This window comes from Myzus persicae, unplaced genomic scaffold (genome assembly GCF_001856785.1).
Source record: "Myzus persicae strain clone G006 unplaced genomic scaffold, MPER_G0061.0, whole genome shotgun sequence".
NCBI lineage: Eukaryota > Metazoa > Arthropoda > Insecta > Hemiptera > Aphididae > Myzus > Myzus persicae.
The window spans coordinates 863,737-885,452 of NW_019100470.1; the positions used below are offsets into that span (position 1 = coordinate 863,737).

The following is a 21,716-nucleotide window of genomic DNA, read 5'->3' on the forward strand; positions in this document are numbered from 1 at the left end:
AGGTGCATAGTATTTTGGATTATGCGAGTGCTATCCACGATGCTAAGAACGTACATATATTGGTTTTCAGTTTTTATCTAACCGAGAAGCTCGTTTAATATTCTGTCCTAGCTTTAATTTGAGAAGTATATAAATAACCAATTTGGTAATATTATAACTAGCACTTTATTACTGTAATAGTTTAATGGTATAGTCAAAATCTTTATTTGAATGATATTTTACGTAAAATTATTTATTGGTTGTCTAGTATTGCAGTATTTGATATTATCTCGAATGTGGGATACATACAACTATACAAGAAATAAGAAAATAAAATAAAATGTACAGCTTTATTTAGTCAAAACTTAAAATATAGTGTTATTGTATGTTCTTAATAATAAATTACTGAAAATGATTACACTATTTGAATAACCATGCATCACCAAAAAACAATATTCCAACGTATCGCTAAGTTCAAATTTATTGTATTATATTTTATTTTAGTGCTACCCACGTGGGAGTTCCTTGGATGGCAATTCATTCAAAAATATAATATTATAAAAGTTTGTCGAATAATGTAATGTACATAATATTTTGTTTATTTTAAGTTGACTAATAAATTTAAATGACGTTGAAAATAAAAAATAGTAACTCGAGATGAAGATAATATTTTGATGATACTGATATCTGAACTAACTGAAAATACAAGTTTGAAATTATATCCAATTACCAATATATATATATGTATAAAAATGAAGTAAATAAGTTGGAATATGCATTCATTGATTCCCTCCAACAATTGACGGGTCCGACTACATTAATTGATACTAAAATATAAAAGTTACGAGTTTGCGACCCCAATCAATCCAACCCACATCGTTCAGTACTAAAGCTTATTGTATAAACATTATTTTATAGGACGTGTAATAAACAATTAAAGTTGAAAAAAATAATATTATAGTGCGTGCGTATATATTACGACGACTGTAGCACGAGTTGTGCTGTATATTATAATATATTTGATAGCACTCGCGATAGAGTTAAACAAAAAGCTCTCGTGGGAGGGGTGGAAAATGCCACTGTTCCCCTCCCCTACCCTGGCCACACCTTGACATAAGCCACAGTGGAATTCGAATGATCGCGCACTGCAAAACCATTATTGAAATAACCGAGTGCAACGCGATTTATTTGCCATTATTTTGGTCTCGTATTGTATACAACTATGGTATTTGTTTGTGTATAATAATAATATAAATATTTATTTGGAAACCGTGCCAATATCAAAAAGTGCCGATACCGGGTTTGGGTGGGCCACCGGGGCGGGTGTGGGTGTCTCTTGTAAGTCGGACAGCAGCGCGGCGAATGAATAACGATGTATAGAGTCTTTTGCGTCTATACATAATAGTATATTGTGTAGACCCATTCACTACAAATTACGGCTCTGTAGCAGGACGCAAATGAGTTCGGTTTGATTCCGGAAACGGTTTAAGGATTTTGTCGTAAACGAAATATGTGCGAGCAGTGCACCGTAAATTTCACTGCGCTCGGAATACATAACAATTAACAATAATAATTAATTATTTAAATTGATATGATATACGGAGAAATAATAATGGTAATATTTTTATGCTTCTAATTAAAAATAATATAATACTCTCATTCCCCTCAAACTATGTTATTATAGTATTACACTGTTTTTATTATTGAGCGCACATTTGAATCGAAGATATTTCTTAACGATCCTCGCGAGCCTGCCGCTTGCACCGTGTTAAATATTATGAGCGATATCCGATTTAGTTCATAAACAGCAAGCAAACCGCACAATGGTAAATCTCTTGATCAACTCGGTTAACGATGCATTGAAAATGTGTGCAGGTCGAACACGAAACGGGGAGGATTTTCAATTTAAACGAAAATATTCATACACACTCCAAGTTCTGCGTAGAGTACATTTCATTCTAAAGCGACTGATTAAAGTTGATTACACAACAACGGAAAACCAATTAAAATCGTTATGTCGTTCGGTTTTACAGCTTTGTAAAAAATATTCGTCCTTGAGTTTCATTTGTTTTGGACTGTCCCGGATTATAATAAGCGAGGGGAAATGACGAATCTACGACACGCCATCCAATCATAATTTATATTTTAGTACCCGTATAGACAAAATAATATTTAATAATATTATGATGTATAATATAGTTATTATCGTTAATCAAATCGACAAATAACAATTAATTAAAATAGTTCGGTAAACTGAACGCGATGTGGCACTGCGTTTAAAAATAAATCGTACTTCGAACTCTATAAAACATACTTGCAAATAATATGTATGGGTGTACATTTTAAATATTGTTCATTGTGGTTTTGACACCGTACTTATAAATTTAAATATATTATGACTACAGGCCGGAATTGTATTCTTTTGCATATGTTTTTTTGAGTCCATGCAGCCAGACTTGAAATCTTTAAAAATCACAAAACAAGTAAATTAATGGCAAAAGTTTATTTTGCAAAATTGAGAATATTTCAAGATAAAAGAAAATGTCGTATAATAAAGAATATTAGGGAATTTTGTGTTGCGGTTGCGTCAATAATATAAATTTTATGCCCAATAATAGTGATATGATATTGACATAATATTATATACTATATAATAAAACTTAAAAAAATACCTGGTGAAAATGGAAATAAAATAATTATAAAAATTGATCAATTTCCACAAAAAAATCACGGAGAAAGCATTTTCTACAGAAAGAACCCATTTTCATCATTTTGAAAAACGTAGCAAAAGTTTTGAATGGAAATAATATAGTAAAACTTATTGACATATTTTTTGCATATTTTATTATGATTTTTAAAGAATATTGGAAAAATATTTTCAACTTTTTATGAGAATATTAGCTTTTCAGCTATTCTAAGGGAATAAAATTCCAGGCTCTAATTATGACGTTTAACAAAAATGCTTTTTTTGGCAAAGCACAAAGTCGTCCCTATCCGTGCTTCAGTCGGTAAACGAGTGTGTACTATTATTATATTATTATAATCGTGATTGCGAATGTATACATAAACAGCAATAACAATTGGATATTCTATGCCGTATACAATTATCTATAGCTGTGGTCGTAGGTCAACAGTTCAAACAACAATTTTCCGACTGATAGAATCTTATTATAATGCTCGCGAATTTCGTATTTTCATGATGACGTATGATTTATTTTAAAAGTTATATTAAACACTCGAACGGGGAACGAATAATATGTTATTAAGATACTGTTAAAATTTGCTTTTACAGCAATAATATCATCATCATTATTCATCATGTTATATTGTTATTGGACGCCTTTTGAGTGTTCGATTTAGATCACACATTACACTTCGTTTGGAATATTTCCGTCGTGTTATTGCCGTATAGAGGTAAATACTAAACAATATAATTATCATAATAGGTAATAATAATATTATTCAGCGTGATTCATCAAGCACCCCCTTTTCTTTCCTAATAAATTTATTCAAAACCTGATTTTTGAAATTTTTAAATAAACTTAGATACCATATTTTTGAATGATTGAGATTTTTTATTTTATTTAAGGAGTGTCCTGTGGCAACACAAACTTTTGTTATTTAAATAAAACCACCACATTTATTTGGAATTACTTAGTATTATATTTCTTTTTTTTTAAATTTTCATGTGTCGAAATCAAAATATGAACTAGTAGTTTCCTACTTATTAAATTTTATGTAAGTACTAAACAGGATAATGGTCGGGCATCCAGCTATATTATGGTGTATACATAAAATTAAAATTAAATATTAAGTTAATTTCATATTTGTTTAGCCATGCTCTTATTAATTATTACTTATTAGTTATTATTCACACAATATTATTACAAATTGTATCCTGTAGCTTTCCTATTATAAATTATAAAATTTTGTAGTTTGTGAATTAATTAAAAAGTGAGGAATACTATCAAATTTCTTACCTTTCTAACTTCTTTTGTGAGTACAAACAAATAATGAATACTGCATAATATTATATCTTATGTTAATATGTGTGTAGTATATAGTGTATACCTACTGCAAGCTTTTTTTAATATATATTATCTGTATTTCTTATTATAGTATAATGTTTAATAACTTGAACCACTCGTTTAAGTGTTCATGTTGATCCATACAAATTTTTGAAAAAAAATCACTTAGGTATTTGAGAGGACGGTTCTCATTAATTGGCAAACAGAATTTTGTCACCACGGAACACTCCTCAGGCGGAATACAAAAATGCACATGTCTCGAGTTTTCAAAAATAATAAAGCATTTGAGTATAATATTTAAATATTTAAAATTTTGAGATGGCATGCATGGTGAATCTCGTTTTACATAACTAAAATGTCATGTCATAACCAACGCTCGTTGTCGGTGAAAAGTGTAGCTGTCGTATAATACGCCCAAGACACGCGATTGTCGAGACGTTTTGCATTTAACGCAGCTAAATAGCCTATTATTATTGCCTGATCGCATGAAAACCAACTCGAACATTAGCGTTGACGGAGTAATCCGACTACGGGACACGATAATCGCGAAATTGGGTATATAGTATATCTATAGGTGGGAAGTTCTGTGGATCTAAATGTAGTTATAAATGTATATAATAGTATGGGAAACGTAACGTCGGTACCTATATCTTATAAACGGGGTAGTACACCGCAATCATGCTCACCTCATTTTTTCATTTAAATTTTAAATTCTGATTTATAATTTTTAAGTAAATCTATAGATTATGTTTTAAAATTCTTGAATTTTTGTGTACTTCTTAAGTTTAACTTCTTTGTTCTGTGCCCTGTGGCGATACAAACTTCTGTTTTTAAGACGAGAACCTCTTTTTTACTGTAAATTATTTAGTGGAGTGCAAACAATCTTGAGAATTTAAAAATATGGAATTAAATATATTTAAAAATTAGATTTCAAACAACTGAATTATTGAAGAATAAACCGAGGAACAAGCTTGGTGAATCACTCTGTAAACATATTGTGTGCTGACCGCGGTACATAAATGAAATAACATTTAAAAAAAAAACCGTTGTGGATATTATTTTTCTGATGCCAACGGAATGTTTGGAAGTGTATTAAAAACCATAAACCCACTTCGTATTTATAATATATATATTATATAGGTACTCGCGCCTTGTACATGTATTTGGTGGCAGGTATATCGAAAAACTTTAATGAATTCAAATTAATATTCCAACTCGAGTGCATGATATTATTAAATATTCCTTTCTATCAGACTTCGGAAAAATGGTTGTGCACTTGGACGAAGAAGAAAAATAAAAAACGTTCTGGATTCGCGTCGGGAGATTATATTGTTGTTATGCTTGTTCCTGCAACAGAACGAATAGCTACAACGTATATAATATGCGTTTTGAAAAATTATACGTTCTAAATTGGATTTGTTTGCAAAGCGTAAAATATTTGCGGAAAATACAAAAGGCGGAGACGCCTTAATGTAATAAATTTAAATATCGTATACGACGACGTAGAGGTACCTATATATGTATGTACAATATTAGTGGAGGAGACGTATATTCACACCGTTTCTTTTGAAAGTCACTGAAGTTGACGACGGACTATACTGAAAGACAACCTAGACATTGACTTTATGGGAAATTTTGTCTCGCAAATAAAAGTTTTTAACTTAAATATAGGCAATATTGATACAAAGTACAAATCTATATACCTAATTATGTAAAAGTGAATGTTTCTTTTTTCGTCTCTTATAAACCCAAGAATTACTTGACCGTTTTAAATATAGATAATTTATGAAATTCTTAAAAACTGAAAAGTATTTCTCTAAACAAATATTATTATTTTAATAATTTATTATAAATGTTTTCTTTTTATAATGATAACCTGCATTTTCAATTCCTTACTTCGAAGCAAAATATTTTTTGGAGTACTTCGATGTATAAAATTTGAATTTTGGAAGAGTAGCAGCTTATGGTTTATAATTATTTAAAGTTATATTGGGTTCTCACTATTAACCTAACCTCCATCGAGTGGTACAGAATTTACCACGAAAAATGTTATTCCACTACTCCGCTTATGCAAATTTTAAATACCTATAGTTAATAAACCTACGTGCCCGAAATTTGATTTTTAAAGATAGAAACATAATAATATTCTGCTTCAGAATATGAAATTAAAAATATGCGTTCATTCGAAAGAGTAAAAAAACTTAAAAAATTATAATTTTTTTCCAAAAATGTTGTTTTACAATGACTTGAAATTGTATAAAAAATATTTTCAAAAGCATTCGTGCAGTTTTCTGAAATGATGAGTGTCTTATGTACGTTAAATGAATAACTCCGTTTAGGTGGACAAATGAATAACGAAAGCCAAAAGTCGGAGTACGATTGCCATAGTATACGCATATTTATAGAGACCGTGGGTGCGTTTGTCGGTTCCTAAGTAGTAAGTATCCAGCCGAAATCCGTTGGAATTCTATTTGGGTACCTTTAGGTAGGTAAGGTGCTCCAGAGTTCTCACGCCCAACACAGCAGTGGTTTATAAAACGACCCTCTGGCGGCGGCGTACGTCGTAACTATACGTATATAAAGTAATATAGTACTTTGTATAATATATTAATAAAAGTTATAAGCTCGAGGATAGAGACAAAAACTGAAAAAAAAATAACATTGTTCGCAATCATATTGTAACAGTTCACGGAGCTGTAGGTATATAGTTTATGGACTATGGTATATATAGGTACATACCACACTCACGCGTTCGGTGTACGCCAAAACGCCGAATAACCATAAATTTAACTCGGCCGCTCCGTGTTCTCTATATAATATGTAATATGTATATATTATATTATACACATACACACATATACCTATGTATATATGTATACAATATACATATTATCTACGTACACGTGTATAACCGCTTGTAACCCAGTTACCATAAATTTAAACTTCATTATTTTTTTAACCGAACAAAACCACACTGGAAACGACTACCTATATATGTATAGGTACTGTATATTATATAGTCGGGTTAAAGTTCATTTGGACACCGTGCCCCCTCTTCATTTCTCACTTCACCAGGACGAGTACACGCCTATTATATCATTACACACGCTTTACGTTCTTTTGCCCGATCGTGTATTCGCTATATATATATATACCCATTATAATATAACGTGTGGACTGTGGGTACATAGATGTATAATGAATTCTCGCGATTAGTGTAAATTGAAAGTAGCGCATTGTCGTCGCTATCACGACGATTAATATATTGTTAAATTATATGTGTCACGATGAATTTGTGTTGTAAACAATTAGGTACATTGTTTGTGGGGCACATTCCACACATAGTAACATCTTATATTGTACGGCGTAAGTTTAATATTGTGTTGAGATCTTTTAAAAATAATTGTTTTCATATTATATTTTCCTTGAATATTATATTATATCTGAAGTGTGTTAGGTTTTGTCATAGTGTTTTATTAAACAAGTATTCATAACAATTAATAACATTCATAATAATATCGTACAGCCGTCCACCTTAAAATAATATTACAGAATAGTCGCCGACTAGACTTTGGAACCACAGCATTTGAGTTCATTATGTACCTATACTGTCATTTATAAAAGAAAAAACCCAGAAATTGATAATAGACATGTTTTTTTTTTAAAGAATTGTTTAGTAAGACTTTAAATTATTTAAGAAAAATACTTTCAAAACGTTTATACTTTTCGACGCCATGAGTCGAGGAAAAAATAAATATTGCAAAATATGCGAGAAAATAGGGAAAATGGACTAAAAAATGTGGATATACGCCCTACAAAATACTCACCGACCCCTGCACCATTATAACCACTGTAGCACATATAGACAAATCGACAAATATTGTTTCCTATGTGATAGTATACATCATGTTTATAAATCGCGATCTGCCTGTTGGAGTTCATTATGGATGCAAATGCGTGTGTATATTATAAGTTAATTAACAGCGAGTTTAATAATAAGCGACGACTATATCATAATAATTATTGTTACTAGTACACATGTCACGGACTGCGATGGAAAATTATGTTGTCCTAAAACTCGATAGTGATTTAGTCTAATTTTACCAAGTGTATATAATAATATTATCAACCACTTGCTAATACTAAATTATGCGACACCTACGTCACAAGTCGTAACGCCTATATATACATGCCAGTGTTATGGTCGTACTAATATTATGCCTAAAACAAATTATAATAATAATAGTTATTAAGTAGTTTTAGTATATAATATAATATTATAGGAACTTGAATTTATTTTTTTCCGAACGACATTTACACAACATTTTGCGTGTGGACATGTTGTTTCGTGACGTAGTGCTAATGGGTACATTAAAATTATCGATGTTTTTACCTATTTTTGAAATACCAAAAGATATTCGTCTTGAATTTTTTGGCTCACACAAACCCACCACCCATGGTATTATTATTATTATTATTATTATAGTAATATAGTATCATATAATACCCACACGTACCATGGTATTACGAGTGCATACCTAAGTCTGGGTGGGTCCTCGGGGATCCTCGATGTGCGCCCCAGGAAATTTTTTTGTAATATTCCATTTATAAATAACGGACGAAGAAAAGCCAAATGTTTAGCAGCATTTGCGAAAACTTAAATATGTACTGAGGAAAAAATTATACCTACTGAACGATCATATAATAATAATAATAATAATAATGCGAACAGAAATAATAACGAAAATATCTCGACTGTAAATATTTCCGCGGAGGAGGCGAAGAAAAGTGTACTCAAACATATGACTTGTAGTGTGTACCCATTGAAACCGAACTGTTGCGTGGGTAGTGGGTTCCATGTAAACATATAAATTCAATTGAGATCGCACTTTTACCCGACCAAACTTATGTGGTTGTTTTTAAATAACATTTTCCGTTGTTAAAAATGAAAATAGAGTTATACGTATACCTATACTTGTGTAGAATGTACAGCTTTTATTACTATTATTATTATTATTATTATTATTACTGCTGAAGCTCCGGTATAGCTGACCATTGTAGGTTTGTGGTCTATTATTAGAGGTAAACATTTTACGGCATCGATAAATTTCATTTTTGTAAAAAACATTTCGAAAAACATTTTGAAAATTTAAATTTTACATTGGACGGAAATGAAATGATATGTTAAAGTGTCGTATATGTTACTTACATTTTAAAGGGGAAGATGCGTCTTCTGACATCTGACCTTCCAAACTGGGTTCGATCGTTAGTGTAAATGGCGATTTAGACGTAGAGAAAAAAAATTCGAACATTTTTTTTCGAACTAGGGTGCTGCCGATGTTTGATGATGGCCATTTACATACATATTTTACTTGTTTTTTTAATTTTTGCGACGTAGGGTTTCCGAAAGAATTATTAAACCAAGCTAAAAAGTTATTTTTTTTAAAAATTATTACATTTTTTTATACAATTAATACTTAATCAAACTTACCATAGTATGCACAGGTCAATGTGTTTGGTGAATCGTACTATATTTGTTTATAGTTTAATCGTTCCAAGTGTTCCAACGAATGTACAGTTTTTTTTATCCCGTACAAAAAAACAATTATCAATCTATCAATTTTGCTGAAACTCAAACTTAATAACTTAACTATTTTATATCCTAAATCCATTAATTGTACTTATTTAAAATAGTCGTTTTATTTGTATATTTTATAAGATAATAATATATCAATATTCAGCGTTAAAAATAACAACAATTAATGTCAAATATTCATTAGTAATTATATAGTTATTACGACTTGTGTGTTAGTTTTTTCTATAAAACAGTTCTCAGTGTCCAATGAGTAATTATGGATCAACCGGGCAACCCACTTTTCAGAATTTTACAGGATGACCAGTTCAAATGTCGTAATCCCGTTTATCCCCACAGAAAATAATTTACGGAATGTACTATAATACTACTCGTGGCTAAATAACTTAAAATAAGTTATAACTATAAGTTATATTTTAGCAATGCTACAACTACTATGATAGATCGGAAAATAATAATCGGATTTGTTTGGTTGGTATCACGGTTTAAGAATGATAGTTGGTACCTATACTAATCCAAAGATATTTTTCCATGAATTCGGTTTCACTGAAAAATCAATTTACGAGAAAAAATGCGATTGCTCAGTAGTTGTTCGGCCGAAAGCTAATAGAGAAAATTTAAAATTGTATTTATAATATTTGTATTGCTTTAATTACAGTAATGTGCATGTAAACACGTAAAATAACTAGATAGCCGACCGTAGGATGATATTGAAGTCAGCAGTCATATGCCGAAAGGGTAAAATTGAATGATTGATAATATACATAAAATATAAATTCGTAATATATAATATGTACCATATAAATATGTGTAAGTATCTTATAATAAGATTCTTATCTATTGAGTTATTTTGTAAACATTGTCCTGTTGACATAATATGACCTCACGACTTCAACGTTCCTGTGAGAATGTAATATGCAGTCCGCTGCTATCTATAGTTGTTTTATATGCCTATGAGCTTGACAAATAAATTATGATAACTTGTACTCTGTGATTTCAACTATTAAGAATATTATTTCTAAGGCGGCAACTATCATATTATATGCTTCTCAGCTCAATAAACTATTGATAAAAAAATATTGTGATTTGTACGTCGTACGCCGTCATCTTTTTCCTTATCATTATATTGTCAGTTCCTAGAAGCACTATATTTAGAGTCGAAACGGACGAACGGATTTCGCCGAGACTGCGAACTGGGCCAACCGCGAACTGACCGGCCGGCGAACAACGGCCGTCGTCTGTTCACCACAATCCAACTACGTTGGTTTATAAAGTGAACCGGACGGAAGACGGTAAAAATCCGGTCGTCTGTTTGGACCTTTAACAATCAATATTTTTATCATAATTTAATTTCTGTGTTGAAGAGGGCTTCTTTAAGATTCTCCTCTCTGTCTCTTATGGCCCTAGGGCCACCGGGGTTCTGTCTACGCCACTGCTCGCAGGTGGTATTCCACGTTAACCTCATTTAATATATATATATACTATAAATATTATATAAGTATTTGTTATACGCACTTAATATGACCAATATGAAAATTTTAAGGTACACGATCGTATACTTGTATATGATGTGTACCGTATACTTTTACTGTTTTTACCGAGTACCTATACCAAATCGTAATTAATATAGTCTACCTCGTATACACTCCAAAACACCACTGATTAAATTTCAAATTATTGTCGGGCAATAGCCCGTTTGAATAAAAAAATAAAATCACCAGTTTTTTGCACCATTCGTATAGGTGTCGGCGTGGGTCTGTGCGATCCGCCGCCGCATGTTCAAGACGGTGCGCGCCCAACATGGCGCCGGCGACCTGGTGGCTGAGCTCGAGTACACGATATTGCCGCAGACAGACGACCGTTCGCCGTCCGTGTCGAGCGGCGAGGAAGAACCGCCGCCCTGTGGCACGGCGACCGCGTGCCACCGTAACCATTTGCACCACCACAACCACCATCACCACCAACCACAACAACAACATCAGCAGCAGCAAAAACAACAACAACACCACTACCAGTACCGGTATCACCAGCACAACAGGGACTCGGCGCCGCAGCCTCAGCCGCACCACCATCACCACCACCATCACCGCAGATCGTCGTCCTCGTCTTCCTCTTCGGCGACGGCCGACGACAGTGGCGGAGGTGGTGGTGCCGGTACCCGGCGCACCGTCGTCGTCATCATAGCCATGCTGGTGCTCGGGTGCGGCGTGGTGGCGGCCGCCGTGCTGGTGCCCATACTGTTGGCCGCCAGACTGGTAACCGTGCCCGCCTCTGCCCGGTTACAGACGTTCGCTGTGGCAGCGTCCGGCGTCATTCACTCGGCCCGTGGCGACTACGTTCAATTGCTGCCGGTCAAGCACGCGCCGCCCGGCACGGTCATCAATTTCGGACCCCCGCCGCCCCCGCCACCGCCGTCCACGGGCCGCCGGCGTAAGAGACGATCGGCCGCGGTGGTCAGGCCGCGGCGGAGGCGGCCGGTCGCTGACGCCCGACACAGGAAACCGGTACGGACCGACGACGGCTTCCGGTCATTGGACTTCCGGATTAGTCAATAGCGACGGCAAAGTAAGCGCTTACTATTGTATATATATATATATAATATTTAAAGTATAATTTTGTACGCATCCGCGCAGACAGTCGCCAAGTTTTCTGAATATCTGACACACATCACGCACACAATTATACATGTCATACTAGACGCGACTTCCGTTTGAAAAATCTTGCACTCGTAATCGAAAACGGGGCCTCAGCAATTTTTCCTCTAAAAATGAAATACCTTCAAAAAAAAATCTGGACACTTTTTAAAAATAACTTAGAACCATGTGATAACTTTAAATCAAAATATATTATACAAATAATATAAGAATACAAATTAAATATGTTGTGCCATATAATTGAATATAAAAAATAAAGAATTTTAACACATTTTAAAGAATTGATGATATACATAATAACAATATGTTATACAGAGTTAAAATAGTTCGAGAAAAATTGTCCCAAATCTTGTAAAAAAAAAACTCTTGAGGAAAATGGAATACACTTTTCTTTTTTTTTATATATAGGGAAATGGCCCACTCGATTACGGTACTGCGCATATACATCCTATATTCACATCAACCATTTGCAACGTGTGGGTCGTCTCATATTTCTGGTCATGAATATATTTTATTATAACATAGGCAAGGTGTTGTAGATCATGACATATTTCGACGTTTCGGTTTTCCCAATCCTCGCCTACGTAAAAAATATTGTATGATCGCCTGGTTTTGCAGTGTAAATCAAAAAAAAAAAAATAAATAAACAAATACACAATATTGTATTTAGGGTTTATTTGTATCGGTATTTACTAATAATAACTACCTGTATGCATACTAATTCAAGTGCATATCAGAAAAACTTTGAGTTATGGTTTTCTTTTGTAAGACTTACTTCACTGTCGTCTTAAGTACCTAGTCCCGTCTTTTGTTTTTCTTACACTGCTCGAAGAATTTCACATACTGTTTTCTTTTTTGGTGTATATTTTAACAATCTAAAACAGAAAAATCAAATCTCACTTAATGTCACGCTGTGGATTTTACAAGAGCTACTGCAAGGCTAGTGCCCGGCAGTAAATCATTTCTTTATTTATTTTTCTAGCTATAGCATTTTGATAACGTTAAGTCTACGTAAAAGTTAACGTTCTTATACACGTCATAGGCATCCCTTCTACCCCTCAAGTTATGTTCACTAAAACGATGTAAAATTTGTAGTCAAGTTTGTGAAGTTCATTATTTCGATATCAGACATCAGTTATCATAATACTATATATAGTTATAATTACTTTGTGCTATATAATAGAGATAAGGCCTTAATATTTCATCTTAGAAATCCATTAGCAGTGGTCAATTAAACAGGATTAAAATTTAAAAACACAATAGTTAATATAGATATTATATTAATAATTGCAGGGAATACGCACTTATTACTTGTCTTATAATTCGCAATTATAAAAATGTATAGTCTCACACTTTTTTCATATTTTAAATATTGTTGCGTTATAAAAAAAAAATTGAAAATTGAAAAACCTATATTTTCCAAACGAATTCAGTATTCACTACACGTCTTATACTATTATAAGTTAGGAGGTATATAGGAGTTAAGAAGTATCTACATAGGCACACTTTTACAAGTAAAAACTGAAATATAAAATGATATGTTGGTGATTTTAAAACAAAAAATCTTGTCACGGTTAGTGAGTTCATTTCTAAGAAGTAATAATACAATCATCTCTTGATAAAATCGTGCGTTATCTCATCATAAAATATTTATTTACTTATATTGGTATAAGTAAATTAATATTTTACGTTGAGCCATATATTTGATTGCCCATCATGCCCCGAGTTCCCTTACATTAATTATTAAGTGAACGCGTTTCGTTCCATAGCATCTAATTGAATTAACATAATTATCCCAATTGGCCTTATGCATAATAATATTATGTAAATTTGGGTTGGTTCTATATAAAAAAAACCCGCAACCGTGGATCGTTTAACAAATCATCCGACATCTAATCTTACTTTGAAATAAATCAAATTTTCCAGATCTATGTCAACCAACATCTTCACACCAATCTATTTGGGATTACTTTAATGTTTTCAATTAGGGCTCATAAAATAAAGTCGTAATTCGCATTAAAGTAAAATACTTCTGATCAAAATTAATGAAACTCGAATCATGGACCTTAGTTAAAACTAAACAAAATACAATAGGTAGTTAATATTAAATGTTTTTATTTGTCTAAAAATAGAATAATTTGTTTATGTTTCCTTATACTTAAAAGAGGAAATTTGTACATTATTTATATATTATTAAAAACAATTCTAATCGTCGAATGCATTAAAAATGAATTTAATAGTTTTTTTTATCAAAAATATATTATGTGGATAAAAGTTGTAAATTTTGATATTATCATATACGTAAAACATTGTATTATATGAGTATTTTAAAACATATTGCATTCTTAAGCGGATTTAAAATTATATGTTGTTTTTTTCTTTGCACATTTTATTCTTTTTTAAATAGATAAATATATTGAATAGAATATCTCATCAAATCGAATTTGAATTTTTGTAAATAGTTAAGTTATATATTACTATTACTATGCATATAATTTATTTACTCCTTGAATTGAACCATTAACGATGGGATTTTAACTTTTAAGTATTCAAATTCAAGAAAAATCATGTTTATTTTTCTATACATTAAAAATATTTATGAATCTAAGCATATTTTTAAATAGTAAAAATTGTACTATGGTTACACATTTTATAATGATTTTGTTCAGAAATACAAACATTGATATTCTTAAGGGATTTCAAACGTTTCTTTCTAGATTCAGTGTGGGGCAAGGGAGCTATTGGTTTTACAATGACGTGTGGTTTTTTTTCGGTTAACACATTTTTTCGGGCAGTAAAAAAAGCCTAAAAAGTTTTATGCGGCACCTCTATAGATTGGAAGTTTAACACAGATTGTATTCGATAGTGGAAAACTTCCCTGTACTTTTGACAAAAATCACTAAAAATGTGAAAAACGTCGTTTTACCAACCTCTTGACCAGGCATGCTCAGAAGTTAGAATCGTTTTTTCGCACGTTATATGATGCATTTATTGTTAGTTGTTAGTTGTTCTAAAATCAGAAAGAAAAAAATAAATGCTAAATAAAGTTCATATATTCATGGAACCGCATAGTATAAAATCAGTGATAAACTGATAAATATTTTTTCTTAAGTTTGTGGGTTGAATGAAACCAACAAAAGCATTTTTTTTTATAAAAATATATATTTTAAGTAATGTACACATTAATGAAGACACGCATTTATCGTTTTTAGATAATTATATATTTTACGGAAGAGCTTAATTTATTTGAAGCGTATCACGAGCCTGCTTGTCTTAATCGCTTTTAATAATTATATAGTTGAGATTGTGGATCATCCATTATTAATTTTTCCTCATCACAACATTTAATCTTATTAAAACGTGAAAATATAATTTGCATTGGAAAGTGTTTGTGATAGGATATATGATATCCTAATAGTAAATTATTATTACTATATCTTTATTTTAAAAGCTCCAATTAAAATATATTTTTAAACTTGAAAGACAGTTAAAATAACATTTTACCATTTTGAATTTTACTTCGAGTTATATGAAACTAAATTTAAAAAATAATAATTTTTATTAAAGTAATGGTTCATTAATTTTTAATAACAGAAAGTATTATATTAATATTTGTACTTTGTAATCGCTTTTTCGAAATGTAAATAAATAAGTTTTGAAAATGTAATTAAAATATTCAAACTAATAATTGTACCAATCAGCAACACATCTGTTTTTCGAATTAAAAATTTAATATTTTTATTTAAACAATTCTTAAACGTCCATTATTGTAAACGATAATATTATGGTGTGTTTTTTTTTGTTTTTTAAACGTACCGATAAATATTAAACTGTATATATTAAGATTTGTTTTAACAATTGAGTCCATTCGAATCTTTTAAGATTTTAAGCAAGAAAAACCATAATATTAATATTCGTCGTTCGTTTTCTGATGGCTTTAAAATGCTAATACATGCATAAATAGGTAGGTATATTAGCTTTTGTGTGTTGCCGTGTCGGTCACGTGAAAAAGCGAAAATATTTGCGTTTTTATAGTCATATACACTATGGGTATTATAATAATATATTTGTTACAATATAGCTATTCAATATAACAATATATGAAAACAACTAAAATGTATAGCCACATGTGGCACATCCTTGCAAGAATTTAATAAGTAACAATAATTTCAAAAAAAACGAAAAGTGTTACTTGTCAGTGTTTATTATAGGTACACACCGTAAATTATGATAACCGTATAGATTTACCAAGAGTACTCACCCCCATTTTTATTATTTCGATTTGTTTTTGTCATATATTTATTTAATTTTGAACTTTTGAAATTTTCAAGTATACTCAAGGAACATAATATTTTTAAGCACTTATTTAAAAAAAAATAATATGTGCCATTTATAGAGTGTCGTTTGTGGTTGGTGGTATCAACTTCAAATAAGTATTACATTTTCTCTCTTTAAATTTGTTAACAGATGATTTAAATGTTAATAACATAAAACATATCAATCGAAATTTAAAATTCGAACGAGTAGTTTTTTCGATGACTTTGATTTTTGACTATAAGGTTTAATGGTGATAATGTAATTGTAATATTCTGTCCATGACAATGGATTTGAAGTATACTCGGGCTTTGAAGGTTTGAGAATTATTAGAGAAATTAATATTAGTTAATCAAAATTTTATATTTCTAAAGATTGTCTAAGTATAATAATATCAAGATCCAATATTACATACACATAATTTATTTGATATTTTAGTAAACTCATTTTTAAGAATCACCTACAATCTTTAGTAGTTAATAGTTGCATACAGTTAAATAACTGAGAAACCACACGTTAGAATTTTGATTTAGACATACATCAACAATTTCAAAAAAGTCATCTTCTTAACAATTTACAGTAAAAAAGATTGGTCTCAATTGAAAAAAAGAAATTTTTATTGCCACAAGACTCTCCTTAAATCAGTGGTATTCGACCTATTTAGCTAGCGGGACCCCTTTGATTTTTAAGAAACCTCGAGGGTGGTACACACAGTACAATTATCTAATAATAAGCAAAAATAAAAAGTAATCAATAATATTGTTATAATAACGTATAATGTATATACATTATACATGCTATTCTTAAAATCTTTTTGGTTGCTTTAAATAAATACATATGATGATGATGGGCCGTGGGCTGTAGACCGTCTTTTAAATCGTGTACAAATTTAAATAATTTTGATCGTCGTGCTTCAATAATCAGTAGTTGGGTAAATAAATAAATTAATAGAGGAAAAAATGGAGATGAGGATGCTCGGCGAATCACACTGTATAATATTTCCAATATAAATGTATAATGTTTCAATTTCCAACTCAAATAATTTTATACATTTTAAAATATCGCGCAATCTGTGCACACGTCGTTCACTGCAGCAGCTTATAAAATGTGCTTTAAATTGTTTTTTTTTTCCCGGTATTACACACGTAATGTCCCATACTATACTTTATTTTATCGACGTCGGCGGTATTATGCCGTTAGGTATATATATTATTATTTTGCTCTGAGTGGGTATTTAAAATCTAAAAATTATTTTAAGCTCCGGAGCATTTCCATTCCAACGTATATAATACAACGCACCGACGGCGCTCTACGGTTTACGACAAGTACCACCTATTTATGATTATGGTATGCATAATGTATAATAATACAGAAACGAGTAATATTATATCCGTGTCGGGTTATCGATATATTGTATTCTTCGTTTTAATTATAATATTTATTTAAGGTTCCTTGGGCTCCTTCTTTATTCAAATCTTTTAGAACGACACAATGCACAAAACATGCAAACATCCACATTACACAAATATATACAGGATGATTCACCCCATTTTTTCCCCTTGAATTTATTCAAATATTTTGAATTTTTTAGTATGCCTAAGGACCATAATTGTTCTATTTGCTTAGATTTTTTTATACCATTTAACCGGTGCCTGTAGCATACAATTACTTATTTTTTTCAAATGAAAACCAACATTTTTTTTTGGTAAAAACTAAACTATTAATTTGATATTTTTTTTTTGAGAATTTTGATGTCACTAATTGAAATTTCAAACGAGTATGTAGTTTCTCAGTTATTAAAATATTCATTCTTACAAATTATAAAAGTCGATAGTTAATATTAATTACTAACTTTTTTAAATAACCATTACCCCCATAACCTTCCAAGAAACATTACATCATTATAGGTACCTATCCTTACTCATTAGTACATAGAGTATTAGAGTCCCATAACTCGAAAACTACTAGTTTGAGTTTTGCAGATTTAGATACGTCATCATTTTCACTAGTTGTCATTTGAGTGGGTTACAGAAATCTGTGTCTCCACAGGATTAACTTTAGGTCGTACATTGAATATCAAACATCTTAAAATATTACGGTCTCTAAGCAGGTGTATATTTTTGAACTCCAAAAATCAGATTTAAAATAACCTGCATTATTAAAGAAAAAAAAGAGGGTTGGAATGCTTTGTGAATTCCCCTATATTATATTGTGTGTGTTATAATAGCGTGTAGGTGCAAACAGTTTTCTGGTGGCCGTAAATTGGTTTTCCACCAGAGCGCTTCAATATTGGCTTTCCAACGAATGCAAAAGTCAATACTCGTATACTTATCAGTGACGTTATAGTTCCGATATACAATTACATTTCCAAATTATCTTGTTTGTATTCGTATTTCGAAACAATATCGCACTGCGGGAATCACGTTGAACGTAATGATAACCAGCATATAATAATATGTATATGTGCGATGTGCATATGAACAGACACTGGAATTACAATATTTGTGTTCTCGTATATCGAAAATAACACATTCGCGATTTCGATTGTTCACCTATATATATAAGACCAAAGAGTCGAAAACTAATTTAAAATATCAAACGATAATGTAAAATTTGACTACCTAAACAGTACAGAAAATACATTATAACGTAGATACATAATAAAACATGCACTGTACAATATGCGGCTGTATTTGGTTTTCAAATCGTTTGTGCGAAAATATAAATTATAACTTCATCGGCGGTTGAAAAAACAATCTAAAAGTCCGAATGAAATAAGAAAGAACATATAATTTTAGAATACGGCTCATTAGTCATTGGTCATTATTCATTTTTCATGTATTAATTCTGCCACCTACTTCGTATGGTAAAAGAGTTTTTACTTTTTAGAAATTTTAAAATTCGTTTTCTATGATCAAAACAATATTAGAAAAATATATATAGGCATAAATTTAAAAACCTTTTATGAGTTATAAACATATTGTTTTCGATGTTTTTTGGATAAAAAATTTAATTATTTAATTATTTTTTAATACTAGCTTTCTGGTGAATTCAAAAGTCGATACTTATTATAGGTATAGTATGACTGAACCTATACTTATCGGTGACGTTCGTTTCCATAAAATGACATATTTGTTTGTATTCATATTTTGACAGTATCGCACTGCAGGAAAGTCGAAAGTAATGAAAGCCAGTATAACATAATATAATATAATACATATTGTATGTACATAATATAACACCACGGAAAATACGCGTGGGCGCGTATCGAAAATAACATACTCGATTTCAATGTTTACCTATAATACCAATATATAAGACTAGAGCGTGAAAACTAAGTATTAAAATATCAAATTGAAATGTAAAAATTGACTATACTGGGTGATCCATCTAAGAAGGTACCATATTTATCTCGAAAAGCATTAACTTTTTTGAATTTTTTTTTCAAACTTTTTCATTCATGATTTTCTAAAAGTGTATAATATTTTCATTTTTTTTCACCCTTATATTTATTGGTGAAACCACTATCAACTTTTCATTTTCAAATAGGAACGCATGAAAAAAGGCCATAAATTAATAAAACCATTTTATTATTGAATATTCATATTACAATTTTAATTTTTCGTTTTTTTGGTTGGAAGGTCCGAAGGTATAGCTCCTCAAAGTTTGGTGGTGTTGATTATACTATTCATTCATTTGTAAAGACCAGGCGCTTTTAGTGATGAATTCGATAAAGTTCAACCATTCTTTCATTGGAAGGTAACAAATAATAAGTGGTAACTATTGTATTTTGAACCCAAATCATTTATTATAGCTTATCGACTAATTAGACATACCGAATTACCTGTAAATACGATATTTGTAGCACTACCAACTATAACACCTCTTTTAAACTACCAAACTCTGAAAAGCTGTATCTCGCAAACAAAATAACGAAACATAAATATTTAAATGTGGAAATACATTAAAAAAAATAGTTTTATCTATTTATGACCTTTTTGTTGTATGTTTCTATTTGAAAGTCAAAAGTTGATGGTGGTTTAATCAATAAATAAAAATGTGAAAAAATTAAAATATTATACAAATTTAGAAAAGCATAAATCTAAAAGTTCAAAAGAAAAAATTCAAAAAAAGTTAATACTTTTCTAAATACTTGGTGTACCCTCTTAAAGGGATCACTCTGTATACAGCAGTTTAAGTGTATAACAGTTATATTGTAAGTACCTGATGTAGTAGGCGTATGGCTGTATTTGGTTTTAAAATCGTTTACTTGAAGATATAAGCTATAACATCATCAAAGGCCGTTGAAAATACAAATTCAAGGTCCGTATGAATTACCTAAATCTAAAAAAACGTATTTCAAATATTATGCTGATGGCGGATTTGGATTAAATTCATCGGTAACATTCGGGACTAACCGGGAACTTTGAACTAATTATTGAGATAGCTACCTATGTATTTGTTTAACCACAGTTACCGTTCGATTTGAGTGAAAAATTGCATTTAAAATTTTAAATTGCAATAAACTACGATTAGTTATTAATTTATGTTTCTATTATTATAGTAAGAGTTGTCTCAAACCGCAAAATGTATAATCCACAAATACACGTTCGACTGTATTTAATTTCGCGCGGGTGTAATTATACCGATTTCAGTATTTCCTAAGTCTAAAATCTACACCGCTGTTTATTATGCGACTGCAGGCAATTATAAGAAGACGCATATATTAGTCCTTTATTAGTCCTTATAATATATCAAAGGACGCGAACCTCTATAATTTGGACCCTTTGCAGAAAAAAAAAATAAACATAACATTATTTTGTAAAATGTATTTCATTAGAACGTATACGCCTATATACATAGTAAACGAAGCGTTTTGCAGGACACGATAATGCGGTGCTGTGTATAAAATATGTTGTCAGCAGTAGTTCTCGTCACCTGCCCCAGCGTTGAACACTGCTATAACTGGGTCGAGAGTCCTCAGCTGGCTATTATCCTTGTAATCACATTCATTACAACCGCGTAGTAGGAATATTATATTTATGTAAATACGGTTTAATCAAACCATGACATCATACTGCGTACCACATCAGTAATCCGCGAGACTTGCCTATTTTTTAATAATACGTTTATGCCAAGTAATATCGC

The 21,716-nt window shown here is 31.1% G+C and overlaps 1 protein-coding gene across 3 annotated transcripts in view; it reads left to right on the forward strand.

The window, feature by feature from the left end:
• The window catches only part of LOC111043087 (AT-rich binding protein-like), a 67,867-nt gene that overhangs the window by 11,724 nt on the left and 34,427 nt on the right, over positions 1-21,716 (forward strand). Inside the window, exons 1-2 of one of the 3 annotated variants that reach the window (XM_022327912.1) lie at positions 3,294-3,393; positions 11,343-12,165. In XM_022327912.1, coding sequence (XP_022183604.1) covers positions 11,376-12,155 — 780 coding nt within the window. In that variant the 5' untranslated portion in view covers positions 3,294-3,393; positions 11,343-11,375 and the 3' untranslated portion in view covers positions 12,156-12,165. Of the gene's footprint in view, positions 1-3,293; positions 3,394-10,175; positions 10,339-11,342; positions 12,166-21,716 lie in introns of those variants that run through there. The other 2 variants (XM_022327920.1, XM_022327904.1) reach the window with 2 other exon arrangements.